This window comes from Salvelinus fontinalis, chromosome 32 (assembly GCF_029448725.1).
Source record: "Salvelinus fontinalis isolate EN_2023a chromosome 32, ASM2944872v1, whole genome shotgun sequence".
Taxonomy (NCBI): Eukaryota; Metazoa; Chordata; class Actinopteri; order Salmoniformes; family Salmonidae; genus Salvelinus; species Salvelinus fontinalis.
In genome coordinates, this window is record NC_074696.1 from 10201760 (window position 1) to 10218048 (window position 16289).

The window sequence follows — 16289 nt, forward strand, 5'->3', positions numbered from 1 at the left end:
CATGGTCCTTAATTTATAAGCATAATTTTTCTCCACACAGATATTATATATGGAATAATTGGGACATATTGTATAAAAATACTTCTTTATTTTTAGAATATTTGTTCCGAAATAATATCCGACTGGTGAGCCAACTGGTAAATTCAGAGGGTCTTTTACTTAGTTATAAGGAATTATTATCACTTTACAAGTTCCCCGTAACATCTAAAGATTTTGCAATTATTTTAGATGCCATTCTCTCAGGTGTTGCTTTATTATTCGGGAACGTGTCAAGACCTAACCCTCAGAGCCTACCTCCCATTAACCCTGTTGACTCATCAGTAGGAAAGATTTGTTCCTCTTTTGGTCCATTCAACAACAGAGCGATACGAACCTTGTTTCAGCAGGATGTTGTATCTATACCTTATGTCATGCCTTATTGGACCGGATTTATTGATAATATCTGTTGGAAAAAAGTTTGGATGTTGCCACACACATACCTACTTGTTAACAAAATGAAGGAAGTTTAATAAAAAAAATATTCATAGACATGGGATCAAAGTGCCGAAGTGCACATTTTTTTGTATATTATAATTATCTTCAGTTCATATTTGTTTGCTTTGTAAATACATTTGGATTAATAAGAGATTAAAAATAAACTGTTTTTAAACAGAGTTTTTTCTGATAATTATGTTCGTGTCATTTAACTAGCTAGCTACAGCAACCATACAACAATCGATGTTTCCGGCGAACACGTTTGCGTACGGAGCTACCGGAAGTGGTCCGTCTAGGAATTACTTCCTCCATATAGCCAATCATTTTTTTTTGAAACTCTGATACAGCTTCTTGCCGAACATCCAACGACAACGAGTCTGTTAAGTGTTGCAAAAACAGGGTGGTTGTTGTTCCTAAAACAACGTTTGTTGACGGCTGGCGCGACCTCAATACCGCCAAACTAACATCATCAGGATGGCGGAGGCGCCAGGTACTTCTAACGAGACCATAACGGAGACCATTCAAGTAGAAACGCCCCAGCAGGTAAGTAGTAGATACAGGAACATAACGAATAGACTGTTTGGAATCGAGTCCAATATGCATACAGAGGCCGCAGTAGATTGGATCAAACTAGCTAGCTACCTAGTTACAATAACTAAAGTCATCAATTATTAGCTAAAGCCAGCAATTCCATGGTAACGCGACATTTATGCAGAGTCACAGATTTTTCACTTTAAAACGTATGCCAAACAAAAGTAATTGATTTCAAAGTATAACAAGCCATACAACTTTATGCACAAGGACTACTTTGAACCATTTACACAGTAAATAAATAAAACATTTACTGGAAAAACTGTGCAAATGCAAAGTTTAATAACTAACAGAAAGACGTTCAAATCTTCGCTCGGTTTTTATTATGCTGTCCAACTTTGTATCTGCACAGTTCTTCCTGTGAATGTTTTGGTAAAAGTTTCTGTGAAAATTTTTCAAAATAGTAATTGCGCATAGAAGTCTATTATTTGTTCAACTTTGAAATTAAAAAATCTGAGTCTTGGCGTAATTCCGTTACCATGAAATTGCCCCTTACTAACTAGCTCATAGTGGTGAAATTATTTGATCCTAGCTGTGAAGTGTAGCACATTGCCAGTTGTACCAGCCCATCAACTAACTAGCAAATGTGATGTTGACTGGCTACATGACCTTGTTGACAAGAGAAACACTGTATGCCTGTATAAAGGTGAAGCTTAAACGGTCTCCTGTTTGTGTCTCTCAGGAGGGACGTAGCCTGACCATCAAGCTGAGGAAGAGAAAGACTGACAAGAAGGTGGAGTGGTCCAGCGACACAGTGGACAACGAGCATATGGGAAGGAGGTCCTCCAAGTGTGAGTATTTATTTCACACCTCCCTCTGTTTCTAGCTGTTTAGATGCACTTCTCTATCTCTCGCTCTAAAATATATGCATGCAATTGTAGGTATTATTGATGACTGAGTATTTGACACCTTCACAGGTTGCTGTGTCTACGAGAAACCCAAACAGTTCGGAGAGTCCTCCTCTGAAAGCGAGGGAGATGACGAAGGCTGTGGAAGTGCACACTGCATTCTAGGACATGGGAAAGACAGGCATGGACACAGTGGAGGGGGTGGGGGGAACTGTGGAGGATCACATGCCCATTAAGAGTGGAGACTGGGGGTTATGACACATACTGCTACACACAGTCTCATTTAGTTCAGTCACTGCAGTACTGGGAGGAAAAATGATAGATAAAGATTAGAAGAGAGAGAGAACAAAGGAAAGAAGACAACCTATACACAACCTGTTTGATAAGAAAACGGGGTGCTGTTGAGAGTTCATTGTATATATTACAATCATTTTTCTTTTTATAAAGAGTACTTTTCCTTATTTGTCTAAATACTTGATTTTACTTATGTTGCAGTATCTTAGCCTGTGTGCCAGACAGTCTGTTCCTGCTTCTTAAACAAGGATTTGGAAAGATGATGATGTAACTTAGTAAAGAGCTGAAATAGTCTGGTACCCAGACTACTACTAGGGAGCGACTTCCAAACAACAGCCTATCCGGGGCTCTCCAACCCTGTTCCTGGGGAGCTACCATCCTGTAGGTTTTGTAGCTGGGTGATAAGCTGAATCAGGTTAGTTACAACTGGGGTTGGAGTGAACCTACAGGAGGGTAGCTCTCCAGGAACAGGGTGGGAGAGCCCTGCCCTTTTCCCTATATAGGGCCCTGGTCGAAAGTATTGCACTTCAAAGGGAAGAGGCTGCCATTTGGGTCGTAACCTCTTTTATCTCTACTTCAAAGTAATGAGTACTCCATGAATACTTAAACAGCAAACAGTCTTATTTTATGAACACAATGTTGTACAGACAAACAGTAGTCTATCGGTAACATTAAAGAAGTTTAGGGGAGTATTTAGGACACTGTTTTAAGGAAAAGCTAGTCTTGTTTTTTTCTTATTTTCATGTAACATTGCTGACATTACCTTTTAGTTGAGGAGTGCAGTGAAAATGTGTTGATGAACGATCCTCTCCCTGCCCTTTACAACCCTCAAGTGTTGAGTACATTAGTCTCAGCACTTCAAATAAGAATAGAATTGTTGGCAGATTGCCTTCAATTCTGAGATGTTGTAAAGATATGTCCTTTTGTATTGATGAGGTTGAGGTGAGAGAATGTCAACATACCAATAATTAGACAAAACTTAAAAACCATGCATATGCAACAAATTATATACACCGAGCTACAAAAGTATTGGGACAGTGACACATTTTTGTTGTTTTGGCTCTACTCCAGCACTCTAGAATTTGAAATGACACAATGACTATGAGTTGAAAGTGCGGACTTCCGGCTTTAATTAGAAAGTGTTTTCTGTTTAGAAATTACAAAACTTTTTGTACATAGTCCTGCCATTTTAGGGGACCAACCGTATTGGGATTCACTTAAGTGTATTAAAGTAGTACAAAGTTAAGTATTTGGTCCCATATTCATAGCACGCAATGACTACATCAAGCTTGTGACTACAAATTTGGTGGATTCATATGCTGTTTGGTTGTTTCAGATTATTTTGTGCCCAATAGAAATGAATGGTAAATAATGGTATTGTCATTTTGGAGTCAAATAATATATGTTTCTGAACACTTCTACATTAATGTGGATGCTACCATAATTATGGATAATCCTGGATGAATCGTGAATAATAATACGTGAGAAAGTTATATCCCCCGTTATGATATAAAATGCTAACCTCCTCTGTTATTGTAATAGTGAGAGGTTAGCATGTCCTGGGGTTATGATATAAAATGCTAACCTCCCCTGTTATTGTAATAGTGAGTGGTTAGCATGTCTTGGGGTTATGACATTTGTGCGTCTGTAACCCTCAAATTAAAGCTGACAGTCTGCACTTTAACCTCATAGTCTATGCATCATTTTACATCCCAAGTGCTGGAGTACAGAGCCAAAACAACAGTTGTGTCACTGTCCCAATACTGTTGTAGTTCACTGTATATCCTTTAATTCATTATCCCCTCTGAGAATGAATGCACCAGGGCAACATTGGCAGTAACTTCAGCTACATGCTGGTTGGTTACGAAGGGGGAAAAAATTGTCATTTTAAATCAGTCTTATATTTGCATCATACTTATTGCACTGTGATCTGCTGTGATCGGCATAGAAGATCATTTTTGTTTCAATGAGAGGAGATATATGCCATTTATTTAGTGCTGCTGTGTACTTTCCGTACTACACTGAACATAAAGTAGGACAAAATGTAGTATAACGCAGTACAGATCATGCAGTTGAACTGAAGACATGGGAGAAAGAGAGTTTCTGAAGGGATAGGGAGAAGGTGCATGATGAATTACTGGCCCAGGCTGTGTTCACGAGTGTCTCAACTGACCAAATGTCACTGGCCATTTCCCAATTGTATTCTCCTCGTCTCCTTCTCAAAACCCAATTGGAGGAGACGGTTAGAAGGGGCGGGACCTCTGGCTTTCTCATCCAATGGATTTTGAGAAGGAGAGAGGGCGTGAAGGAGTATGCAATTGAGAAAAGGCCAGTGTCTAGGGCTTCATCCTCTATGGTTTCAAACACCATTATGCTACTTAAACTGTACTTGATCTGTGACAACATACACTATGTATAATGGACTACATCCAGTTTCACCATACGTCACCATTTTCTATTACGGATACACACATACAATGTTCCTGTACTGGTAAAGCACCTTTCTGTACATAAAATACATCATATGAGATCAGATTTAATGTGAATAAAAGATTAAATCACTTTGTCCAAGTGTGTTACATGAGTTGAACTTGAGATGTATGTATATGTCATAGCACAAAGAAAGATTCTTCAAGGCTGCATGGAAATTAAAATATTGGTTTATTATATTAGTTCTGGACCTCCATCTCCCAACAATCTCTCCTACACACTGAGATAGTTCAGGCCAGGGGTGTATTCACTAGGAACCAGACGTAAGCAAACAGGCCAAAAGGGGGAGACTACCAGAACTAATTTCCGTTGCACAATGCTTTTCTACGGTGTGCACTAATGAATAAACCCCTGGATCTCCCATCAACCCCACCTACAAGGCCGTTCAGGTTTCCAGGACTGTACCGTAGTTACCTCATCTCACTGTAGGTCAACACAGAGGGATACTGAATTAGTGGTTTGTGGCCATGGAGACTAGTAGAAATGTCAAGTCAAATGACCAGGTCACATCCAGGGACCTGCTCTGATGGCATCAGTGAGGTTATTCTGGTCTCTCTTTGTACTGCTGCCAAAAGTATGAATCCTATTGACGGAGAGTTCCCAATACCTGACACATGGCCTTGTCTGTATCCCAAATGGCTCCCTATTCCCTACATAGTGCACTACTTTTGACCAGGGCCCATAGGGCTATATAGGAAATAGGGTGCCTTCTAGGATAAACACACCATATGAGATTTGTCACTCTTTTCATGGCATTTTTTATCTGCAACACTGATCAATGTTTGGCTACTGGCCATGGTGGATTTTCATGTGATTGTTTTGCTACCTTATTATTTTTGAGAATCAGATTCTCGAGTCATTTTGACAGTGATCCAGCACTTGTCTGGGACATTGCACATTCTCGTTACAAAACAACATCTTTCTTTATAATCAACACATGGAGTAACAAGTCAAAATGGAACAAAAACACACAAGCGATAAAAGGCAGAGAGGAATTACAGATATGGTATCACTGTTTAAAGGTCTCATTATCAGTACACAATGAGAGTATTGTATAATGTTCTGCATCACTGTGAAGTTTTGATAGCTCTATCTGTTTTGCTACGATACAAAAGCTATTTGAAAAAGGCCATTGTAGAAACTAGAACCTTCTTCAAAGCTTTCATGATTACAGGGGCACTGTGGGTAAAAACCCTCTTCCGCATGCATACTGTAGATTGTGGCTCATGCTGAGGAAGAAGAAAACCTTGCAGGTAGAATTTAGTGTTCCTGAGCTTCACTGTTGGTTTCTATGAGATTGTGCAAAACTTGCTACTGGATAACTGCACAACCAAGTTTCATATAAACACATTTTCTTTCAAAAAAGGGTTACCATTGAATGTTTCTGGTCTGTAAGTTACCTTTCAAATCAGGAACCATATGTGTGATAAGACAGATAACTATATAAATGTGTTCAATTTGTAGTGTACTATTAACAATATGATTATCATGGAGAAAGACAGGGATAATATACTAATGCATACTTGTAAAGTTAAACTACCTACACATGCAGTATTATGGCACAGGAAATAAACAGAAAAGGCTAATAAACCTTACATCCAAAAAACAAACATCAAGCTTGGAAAGAAAACTATGAAAAAAAGGTGCTGGTATCTGTCGAGTAGATATTCAAAAGTTAATCTGAACAAAACAAAAGAATCCCTCTTGCCATGTCTAATAAAACATAATTGTATGAATTTGAGTATCAAAGAAAAGTACTTTAGGGGGAGGGAAACTCATACGAAAAGGCAGAAGAATAGAACTGAGAGATGACAACAGTGTTATCACTGGGCCTATTTGACCAAGATTGTAGTGGATGTGCTTTGCCTCAGCTCCAATGAATATCACAGTAGTGAGGTGAAATGTAGCTTAAAGTCCTTCAGCCTCTCCCTCTCCTCATCGCACAGTGTCAGCTGGGCTCAGCTCTCTTCACGGGACTGTCTTTGCATTGATAGGCTGTCGAAACGTAACTTCTCAGTCCCTCCACGGCAGGGTCTCGAAACAACCCCCCCCCCCCCCACAAACATCCCTCTTCCCTCCAACTTTCCTCCATGTCAAAGGATTTCCTGTGGGGGAAAAAAGCTACTGATCAGTAAACAGTTAGTGGTTCAGATGGTTTAAAATAGCCTCAAGCTAACCATAACAAAATCATATGGGAAGGTCATTAGGATGATAACAGCAAGAGAAAAACAGGAGATGAAAACAATTAAAAAACTGTCAGCTCTAAAAGTCTGGGTTGTATTCACTAGGCAGAAAATGGAAGAAAATGTACTGAAAGAGGCAGGGACAACCTGACCTTGCCCAAAAATAAACGCTTTTTGTAATTTTCCGTAGCAAACGTGCACTTATGAATAAGACCCTATTACATGGACAAAACCCTCACTTTATTCCCGTGGGGCTGCTGTTTGTGGCTATTATAGCAGCCCCCCTTCAGGCAAATAAAATCCCATCCTTTCTTCATACACAACTGCTCTCTATGTAAACTGTAATGACATGTCTTTCCCCAAAGCCATAGATATATCATTAGTTCAAGCTGGTTTCACACAACTTGGAGAATGTCACAGTTCCTTTTCTCTGGTTGCAAGATTAAAATAGCTCAAAGCAAAGCAGTTTGTGGCGGGCTGTAGATTAAAATAGCTCAAAGCAGAGGAGCTTGTGGCGGGCTGCAACCTAGCGGTTAAAAGCTTTGGACCAGTAACTGAAAGGTCGCTGGTTCGAATCCTCGAGCAGACTAGGTGATATGTGCCCTTGAGCAAGGCAAATAACCCTAATTGCTCTGGATAAGACTGTCTGCTAAATGACCCAAAAAAACAAACAAACAAAAAAAAATTGTAGAAGGTGCTAAGATTGCCAAACTAGACAAGAATAGTCTCCATAGTTTGAGTTTACACTAAAAGCACAATATTTGTTATTTTTTTGCATTTCGTTAACTTGAAAACTCACAGTTTACATCCCAAGGCTGTAGTACAGTTTGAAAAAACAGAAAATCAAACAGAGAGAAAGAGAAGAGACTGAAAGAATTTACCAAAACATACTTTCTTTCAGGGATCATCTTTCCTTTGATGTATTATTCTGTAGTCAGGTACATCTCTGTAACTTCCCCATCGTCTCCCACTTCCTCCTCCTTCTCATCTTCCACCTCCTTTTCCCCTTTCTCTTCCTCCACCTCATCCCCCTCTCCTAAGATCACACACTGCCGGACACTGACAGAGATGACTAGTGCTTGCACGATGCCGTACACCAGAGCAAAATGTGGAAGATACTCCTGGACCAACCAGAGCAGTCCTGCCATTCCAACAGTGGAGACAAAAAACATTGCCATTCCATGGAGCCACAACTTCAGTCCTCCTTGGACCCCTAGAACCTCCAGGACCAACTTGGTAGGGGGGGACACAGTCCACAGGAAGCCCACCACGAGCAGGTCAAACAGGTGGCGAAGGAGGTTGAAGCAGATCTCATAGTGTTCCGGAACTATCTCCCCATTCCAGGCACGTGCAAAGAACCGGAAGGCTGATGAGGAGCTAGGTGTGGGAGAAGGAGGAGGGGTTCCATAGTCAGAATACTCCCCATCGTTGTCAGAGTCCCATCCTCCACCGATACATTTCCTCTGCTTGAGCCCACCAGGTTCAGCTGCTCTTGGCCAGAGGAAGTCGGAGGACAGCAGAACCTTATTCCACCATTTGGAGCCACCATGTTCTGCTTTCCCCTCAGACATCTGCTTGCCCTCACCCAGATCTTCAATTTCCAGGGACTGGATTTTCTCCTCACTTGCTTCCCAGTACTCGTCAATCAATGTTGTTTGGTCACTCGCTTGCCTTTTCCGTCCGGTTCGCCAAAACCATGTTGTTAACCCTCCCAAGCCCCAGTTGCCTCTTGTCTGCCCCTCGTCTTTCATGGTTTTGTCAGGTGCTACTTTGCTGCCCCAGGGCCGGTAAGAGACAGCTGGACGCACCCACCCCCAGACTCTTCCTACTACAGCTGCCATGTCAACTTAGTTTAGTGCCCTTAATTCTGTCTGGATTTTAGACTAAAGGACTTATGAAGAATGTACTAACGGGTTAAACTGTATATTATTTCTATCTGCTCGAAGATTTTGTTAGAGTATAGTACATTAGCTGAATGAGTCAAATTAACTCTCTCCTTGCCAGTAGATATAAACAACAATAAGAGGGTGTGCACCTCAGGACATGAAAGACCTGTAGGTGTGTTCAATATTATATCGAAACCAACAATACGGTCCCTACACAGCGCAACACCAACGCCCAAGGGAAAATTCCTATGTGAGGTACTAGCTACATGTCTTCCTCAAAAAGACCTTCACCTTGCTTTAGCCAATTTTGCTCTTATAACAGTGGGTGCCATACAAACAAACCATACCAAACCACCATACCAACTTTTGGAGTAAATCAAATTGCTTAAAATTGAATCCCTAATCTTTACACTGTAGACGTAAAACTGGTTATCTTAGTCTGTACATAAATATACGTGGCCACAATATTTTCAGGTACTTTCTGAAGAACATGTCAAACTAACTTTACAGGGTAAAGACGTTCTTGTTTAGTGGAGGAATGTAGCAAGCCAATCTTAAATCTCTGACAATGTGTTTCTCTTGAGTTCTTCAGCCTACAGGAAATATCCTTATATCTTCAAATCAAACGAGTCTCTTCCACTTCTTGATCTGGGGGGGATTAAAATAGGAGTCAACTCAATGTTACAACATAGCTAACCAACTTACTAGTTACTATTTTTGTTAACATTAGCCAGCTAAGAGCTAGATAATCTTACAATACAATTCCCAGCAAAAAAGTTATCTAGCTATCTATATCTAACGGTAGTCTTGTTAAATTAAGTTAGTTGTCACTCGCTAAAGCAAAACTCACCTTGTCCCCTATGACAGTTAGCTAATCAACATCCGACAACGTCCACGTAGCTAGCTAACAACTTATTGGCAAAGTATGTTCATTTGAGTGCCAAACGTACTGAACTGTTCTCTAAACGTCGTGGATGCATCCACTGAATCGACTGGCATCTTTTACAATGACGTCCATACGATATCAGCTAGACGTTTATTCCGAAAACTGCGAAACTCGCCGATTATCTGCAGTAATTGAAGCTGCTAACTAGTTAGCATACAATAGAACGCACCTGGAACCGGAAATAGCTGGCAAACTTCCGAGCCGAGTGAAACCAGGAGGGGAACGAGTTCTGTACCAAAGATTATATAACTAACCCTAGATAAGCTATGGTCAGTCTTTCCATTGGGGGGAAATTAACCATAGCAGGCAGTCAAGCACAAGCTAGTGAGATCCTATTGGTGCGTTCTAGCATTTATTTGCATATTACCGTTTAGGAACGCCTAATTCATGTGTTTGCGCGCAATAACTAAGGCCACGCACGCCTTCTGAAAGCAATTGATTTTTTGAAACTTTGGCAAAAGGTACGGTCTACAAATCCCAGTCCAGTTAGATTCTAGTTTCGGGATAAAAACCTGTACGAAGAGCAAATGTGTCATCGATGAGAAAAGTAGCGCTGGGCTTCCATCACCAAATTTGGTGGTGAGTGGAAACGCTAACCGGAGGCTTCACATTAACATCCGGTTATGCGCCAGTTCTGCGTACACCCCAGTGGATGACATGGCCGTTGAATGTTATTTGTACTGGCTTAGTCCTACTGCTGGTAAGATTGATAAACCAGCAAACTTGTTGACTAAATTATAAACGACTGTAGAATGCATGTACTATTCATGTGAAACGTTACATTGAATACTTGCGTGTTGGCTAGTAACCTCTTACAGGGGCAACCTTAAGAGCTATGGGGTAGTGTTTGATATCACTCAACAATTTAAGCCCAACCCCCCCTAGTCAAACAGTACAAGGATGACCATTCCATTTTTTATTCAAATGCTGAAAACACAAAATTGCATGATAAGTGGCAAATGACTTTCAATTATATATCTTCTCTACATCAGCAGTTGTCATAGTGTTCCCCTTTGGTAGGAGGGTGTCAAAGGACACAACGCCAATGAAATTCCTTGGTTGTCATCTTGCCAGTTTCGGGGAATCAAAGCCAAGATAAATTGTCATACAGCAAAGTCATCCAATCAACTTAATGCTTACGCTAAGCATTTCATGTCACAACTGAAGCTCTTGAGTCGCCCATCTATTTCGAGATCCACCAAGTCCTAAAAAGACAAAAATATCAGTTACAACCACATTGCATGATTAGAAACTTACAAGTTGCAGTGTCAGTGCATTTAAAGAGCTTAATGGTAATCAGAGACCATCAACTAGTATATTCAAAGACAAAGCAAGGAAACAACCACCTTCTGTACTGACCTGTCAACGTATACAAGTAATCCTGGCGTCCGCAGTCTGGGAAGGGCAAAGCAGCAACACTAAACATCAAGAAATGAAAAAGCAGCAATTACTCATTCCATTACAAAGTACATATGAAAACATTAATTAAATCGGATTTATCAGCTACTCAGTTGAAACAATAAAGGGTCACAACTTGCAAAACAAGTGACTGGGAAACCAACCAATACCCTCTTATCAGTGCAAGTGATCATGTAGTGAATGTTGTCATTATGACAGATTCAAGAATACTTCACTTGATATTTGTGTCTCAGTGCGCTGCGAGAAAGCATCAGTTTAATTCAGGAACCGAAATCGCAATCATCATAGACGCTACAGGCATTATCCCATAACACAATTAACACACAAATGTGAATGTCACAAAATACAAAGTGTCAATTACTTACATTTGTTTCCAAAGATGTTGACACCCTCAACCACCTGGTGGCCTGACTGCAGAGAAATCATGATTACACATTGAAACGTGGACAAGTACACAGGACCACTATAATATCCACTGTCTCAGATGGTAATGTGAGTTATCATAGTAGTTACTCAAACAATGTATGTTAAGCAGCATCACCGACAGCTGTAGCAAGTTCTATATTAACATAGCTAGGTCAACATCATGGTGTAAGTACACATGTCAAGTGAAGTGAAATCCTTGGACTGGATAATGGTCAGTCATTAGATGGTACTAATGGATCAAAATAAGTGACTTCACAACTCACCTTGCCACAATGAAAGCAAGTAGACAAATTCAATGGCCCATGTCAACCAGCAGGAGAACCTGGGGAAGTAACACAGCAAGACTTAAGCTTTTTGCTACAACCTGAGGTCCAATTGATTCAACAAGGTTGCTTTCATGTCTCAGATGGTAGTGCATGTAAAGTATTCTCATGGTCGTTAAACTCAAATACATTACTGTGGTAAACATCACTGACAAGCAAAAATATGTACTTGGATAAATACATTAAGCTACGGTTTAGTGATTCCTCTAGGACTGAGATGCAGGGGTGGGTAAAATTCGTGTTACGTTCCAAAAAACGCATAAAGAAGTAGCATTTGCAATTCACCTAGCTAACTGGCTGCCGAATAGGTATCAACTCACCACGTAGTTTATTCTTAATAGGACAGACATTTCTGGGAATAAACGTGGCGAGTGAAAAACGTAACAGAATTGCCCACTACCTACCCGGTATCTTATTCTGCCACTATACGTCGTATGCGTTGCGTTCGTTGTCACCCATGTTATTTGCGACGTTTTTGGAACATTCACCAAATTATACAGACCCAGTGCCTTAAACCGCTGCGCCACTCGGAAGTCATCTGTACTGTACCGACAAAGTGACATGGTTAACTAAATGTTTGCTGGGCAAGCTTGGAACATCGTGCTGCACATTCACACTTCAGTCCCCAAGTCCAGAACAGACTAGGGGAGGCGCGCAGTACTACAAGGAGCTCTATTCCACATCAAGTAACTGATGCAAGCAGTACAATTAAACAAATACAACAGGGGACTGAAGCAACAGGATCAGATATGTGGTAGTGGCCTGAGGGACCACACTTGTGAAATCTGAATCTAGTGTAAAGTTTGTAAAATTGTATAACTGCCGTAATTTTGCTTGACGCCAGGAAGAGGATCCATAATGTAGAGTTCGACATTAATTGCCGAGTAAAACCCATTCTACGGGCCGTACAGCCAGAAGAGTACAGTACATCGCCACCCGGCACAGCCAGAAGAGGACTGGCCACCCCTCAGCCTGGTTCCTCTAGGTTTTGCCCTTTCTAGGGAGTTTTTCCTAGCCACCGTGCTTCTACACCTGCATTGCTTGCTGTTTGGGGTTTTAGGCTGGGTTTCTGTACAGCACTTCGAGATATTAACTGATGTACGAAGGGCTATATAAAATAAACTTGATTGATACGCATACAAAAAAGGATCTTACTTCAATTACTAAATTATTTGTCAAACTCCAGGTGCCACAAACTCACCATCAAAAGATAAGACTACTGCTTGAGACGCCCGTCCACTTTCCTGAGAAAACCAAACATGTTGCATTAGTTACATTATCTTTCAACTCAATAGGTAACATTAGTGAATGATACACAATTGAGTGAAGTGTCTCAGTGCACTGTGAAAAAACATCACTGTAAATCAGAGACTCTAGTCTAGTAAATCATCATAAACACTCCAAACTCCAGGCACATGTCATTATTAGGGTCATCTTTGCATGTCCTTTGTGCATGCGCACATGGTGTTGATGCTAGCTAAAGAAAGTAGATACCTAGTTAAAGTTACCTTGCAAACTTCTGGTGACTTGGCCAACATCTCAGCCACACTCGCCGTCTCTATAACAAGCATTGCCAACCCATTTGGGTTGTATTTTTCCTGACATAAATGTAATGCGTGTCTTCATGTTTTTCTCATTTGCCTACACCACTCATTCGAGCGTCTTGACTGGAAAGAGGACGTGTGAACCGGGTGCGTTCTATTTATACGGATGGGTCCTTACAGTTTTACGGCTAGCACATATACTGCCTGTTTTTATATTTTCATTCATACATATCCCATAATGATGTTTAGATAGAATATTGTAATGTCTATATTTCCACGTTTGTTTTCAGGTAAATATTTACAAGGTGATAAACTGGAAAATATAGAACATTTCTGAGATTTCTAAACCCCCGACAAATACTTATTATGCGCACTAGGTGGCGTATTTACCACTAAATATCCATGACAGGCCTACAAACCACATCCTCTGGCGCGCCCACTTTTATAGATATACTGACAAAATACACTTCTCTCCGCCATGACAATTTTTTATTTTTTTTATTTTTATTTTTATTTCACCTTTTATTTAACCAGGTAGGGTAGTTGAGAACAAGTTCTCATTTGCAACTCCGACCTGGCCAAGAAAAAGCAAAGCAGTTCGACACAAATAACAACACAGAATTACACATGGAATAAACAAACATGCAATCAATAATACAGAAGAAAAATCTATATACAGTATGTGCAAATGAGGTAAGATAAGAGAGGTACGGCAATAAACAGGCCATGGTGGCGAAGTAATTACAATATAGCAATTAAACACTGGAATGGTAGAATGTGCAGAAGATGAATGTGCAAGTAGAGATACTGGGGTGCAAAGGAGCAAGATAAATAAATAAATACAGTATGGGGATGAGGTAGATTAGATGGGATATTTACAGATAAGCTATGTACAGGTGCAGTGATCTGTGAGCTTAAAGCTAGTGAGGGAGGAAAGAGTCTCCAGCTTTAATGATTTTTGCAGTTCGTTCCAGTCATTGGCAGCAGAGATCTGGAAGCAGAGGCGGCCAAAGGAAGAATTGGCTTTGGTGACCAGTGAGATATACATTACATTTACATTTAAGTCATTTAGCAGACGCTCTTATCCAGAGCGACTTACAATATATATATACCTGCTGGAGCGCGTGCTACGGGTGCGTGCTACGGGTGGGCTATGGTGACCAGTGAGCTGAGATAAGGCAGGGCTTTACCTAGCAAAGACTTGTACATGACCTGGAGCCAGTGGGTTTGGCGACGAGTATGAAGCGAGGGCCATCCAACGAGAGCGTACAGGTAGTGGTGTGTAGTATATGGAGCTTTGGGGACAAAACAGATGGCACTGTGATAGACTGCATCCAATGGAAGTCAATGGAAGTCGTTGTCCACAAAGCGGCACTAGCTTCCATCTATTCTTTGGATTGGTGGATACATTATTGCAGTGGCGATGTCATTCATTGCACTATAACGGTGACAAACGGTGCCCACAAACGGTTAGGGCCTACATATAGTCCCAACCACAGTACCAGCGGTCTAAGGCACTGCATTTCAGTGCTAGAGGCGTCACTACAGACCCTGGTTCGATTCCAGGCTGTATCATAACTGGCCGTGATTGGGAGTCCCATAGGGCAGCTTACAATTGGCCCAGCGTTGTCTGGGTTAGGGTTTGGCCGGGGTAGGCCGTCATTGTAAAATAAGGATTTGTTCTTAACTGACTTGCCTAGTTAAATAACGGAAAACAAAAAAAATTATAAATATGGCTGACTTGCTTAAACAAATGTGGTTGGTTTCTACTGACAATTGAGATGTAAAAACTATGGCATAAGGGGACGACAAGCGGATAAGAGATAATCCGTAATTTCGACATGAATGAGCGAGCTAGGACGGACGTAGTCAATATAACTACTTGTTCAGCACTTTGAAATGTACAGCGACAGAATTCAGAACATGGGCCGTTCTTACAGTGTTCTCCCTGTACACCAAGTCAGAACCATAGGATAAATAAAGAGGGCGTATAAGCAGACAATGAAAGCTCTTATAATATTCGATGAATACATTTCTCAAAAACAGGTTATAGGCTACATGTGCACAAGTCAGAAGAATAGGCAAAATGAAGAGGTGAAAATAGACCAAATTATTAAGGTGAGGCACAAGGGCTACTAACAGCTTACCACACAACATACACTTAGTATTACTTTCTTAGCTACAGTATACATAACTGGGAACTAAAAAAAAATGGAATCATGATGTCATCAGTGATCTTCAGATAGTAGCTCTAGAAAGAGGCGGCAGGTAGCCTAGTGGTTAGAGTGTTGGGCCAGTAACCGAAAGGTTGCTAGCTCGAATTCCTAAGGTATAAATCTGTCGTTCTGCCCCTGAACAAGGCTGTTAACCCACTGTTCCTAGGACGTCATTGTGAATAAGAATTGTCTTAAAACTCTCTGGGATAGGCGTCCTGCTAGTGGAACAACTTCCGGTGAAAGTGGAGGTCTCGCAATTCAAATAAATAATCATAAAAATGATGGATATTAAACATTTAGGTACATACAAGTGTCTTATATCGGTTGAAAGCTTAAATTCTTGTTAATCTAACTGTGCTGTCCGATTTACAGTAGCTATTACAGCAAAAGCATGCCATGCGATTGTTTGAGGACGGCGCTCCACATCAAAATATTTTTCCACCGGCACAGGTTTCATTGAGCTAGTGTAACAGTATAACTTTAAACCGTCCCCTCGCCCCGACCCGGGCGCGAACCAGGGACCCTCTGCACACATCGACAACAGTCACCCACGAAGCAGCGTTACCCATCGCTCCACAAAAGCCACGGCCCTTGCAAAGCAAGGGGCAACACTACTTAAGTCTCAGAGCAAGTGACGTAACTGATTGAA

General features: G+C 40.9%; 2 protein-coding genes and 1 non-coding gene across 5 annotated transcripts; 1 reads left to right on the forward strand and 2 right to left on the reverse strand.

Annotated features, from left to right (window-relative positions):
• The first annotated feature begins 736 nt into the window (after positions 1–736).
• LOC129830703 (E3 ubiquitin-protein ligase PPP1R11-like) lies at positions 737–4773 on the forward strand. The gene is made up of 3 exons (XM_055893325.1): positions 737–1017; positions 1748–1856; positions 1983–4773. The coding sequence occupies exons 1-3, from the start codon at positions 949–951 to the stop codon at positions 2147–2149; spliced, it is 345 nt and encodes a 114-aa protein (XP_055749300.1). The 5' UTR covers positions 737–948; the 3' UTR covers positions 2150–4773.
• Positions 4774–4849: 76 nt separating this feature from the next.
• LOC129830702 (uncharacterized) lies at positions 4850–10334 on the reverse strand. Of its 3 annotated transcripts, none has more exons than XM_055893323.1 (3): positions 9617–10334; positions 7762–9414; positions 4850–6802 (listed from the first exon to the last, which is right to left on the reverse strand). In XM_055893323.1, the coding sequence occupies exon 2, from the start codon at positions 8719–8721 to the stop codon at positions 7804–7806; it is 918 nt and encodes a 305-aa protein (XP_055749298.1). In that variant the 5' UTR covers positions 8722–9414; positions 9617–10334; the 3' UTR covers positions 4850–6802; positions 7762–7803. The 3 variants fall into 3 exon arrangements, with proteins under 3 accessions (XP_055749298.1, XP_055749299.1, XP_055749297.1); XM_055893324.1 differs by having other exon boundaries at positions 7772–9414; positions 9882–10333; XM_055893322.1 differs by having other exon boundaries at positions 7772–9414; positions 9617–10333.
• A 1619-nt stretch (positions 10335–11953) lies between these two features.
• LOC129831488 (small nucleolar RNA Z195/SNORD33/SNORD32 family) lies at positions 11954–12036 on the reverse strand. Its single transcript, XR_008755737.1, has one exon. It is a non-coding gene; the product is annotated as a small nucleolar RNA Z195/SNORD33/SNORD32 family (small nucleolar RNA).
• Positions 12037–16289: the final 4253 nt, after the last annotated feature.

Bases quoted from the DNA above. Each gene is read 5' to 3' on its own strand.
- LOC129830703 (XM_055893325.1), top strand. From the start codon at position 949: ATGGCGGAGGCGCCAGGTACTTCTAACGAGACCATAACGGAGACCATT. The intron at 1,018-1,747 runs GTAAGTAGTAGA...TGTGTCTCTCAG, and splicing joins AAGTAGAAACGCCCCAGCAG to GAGGGACGTAGCCTGACCAT. The intron at 1,857-1,982 runs GTGAGTATTTAT...ACACCTTCACAG, and splicing joins GGGAAGGAGGTCCTCCAAGT to GTTGCTGTGTCTACGAGAAA.
- LOC129830702 (XM_055893323.1), bottom strand. From the start codon at position 8,721: ATGGCAGCTGTAGTAGGAAGAGTCTGGGGGTGGGTGCGTCCAGCTGTC.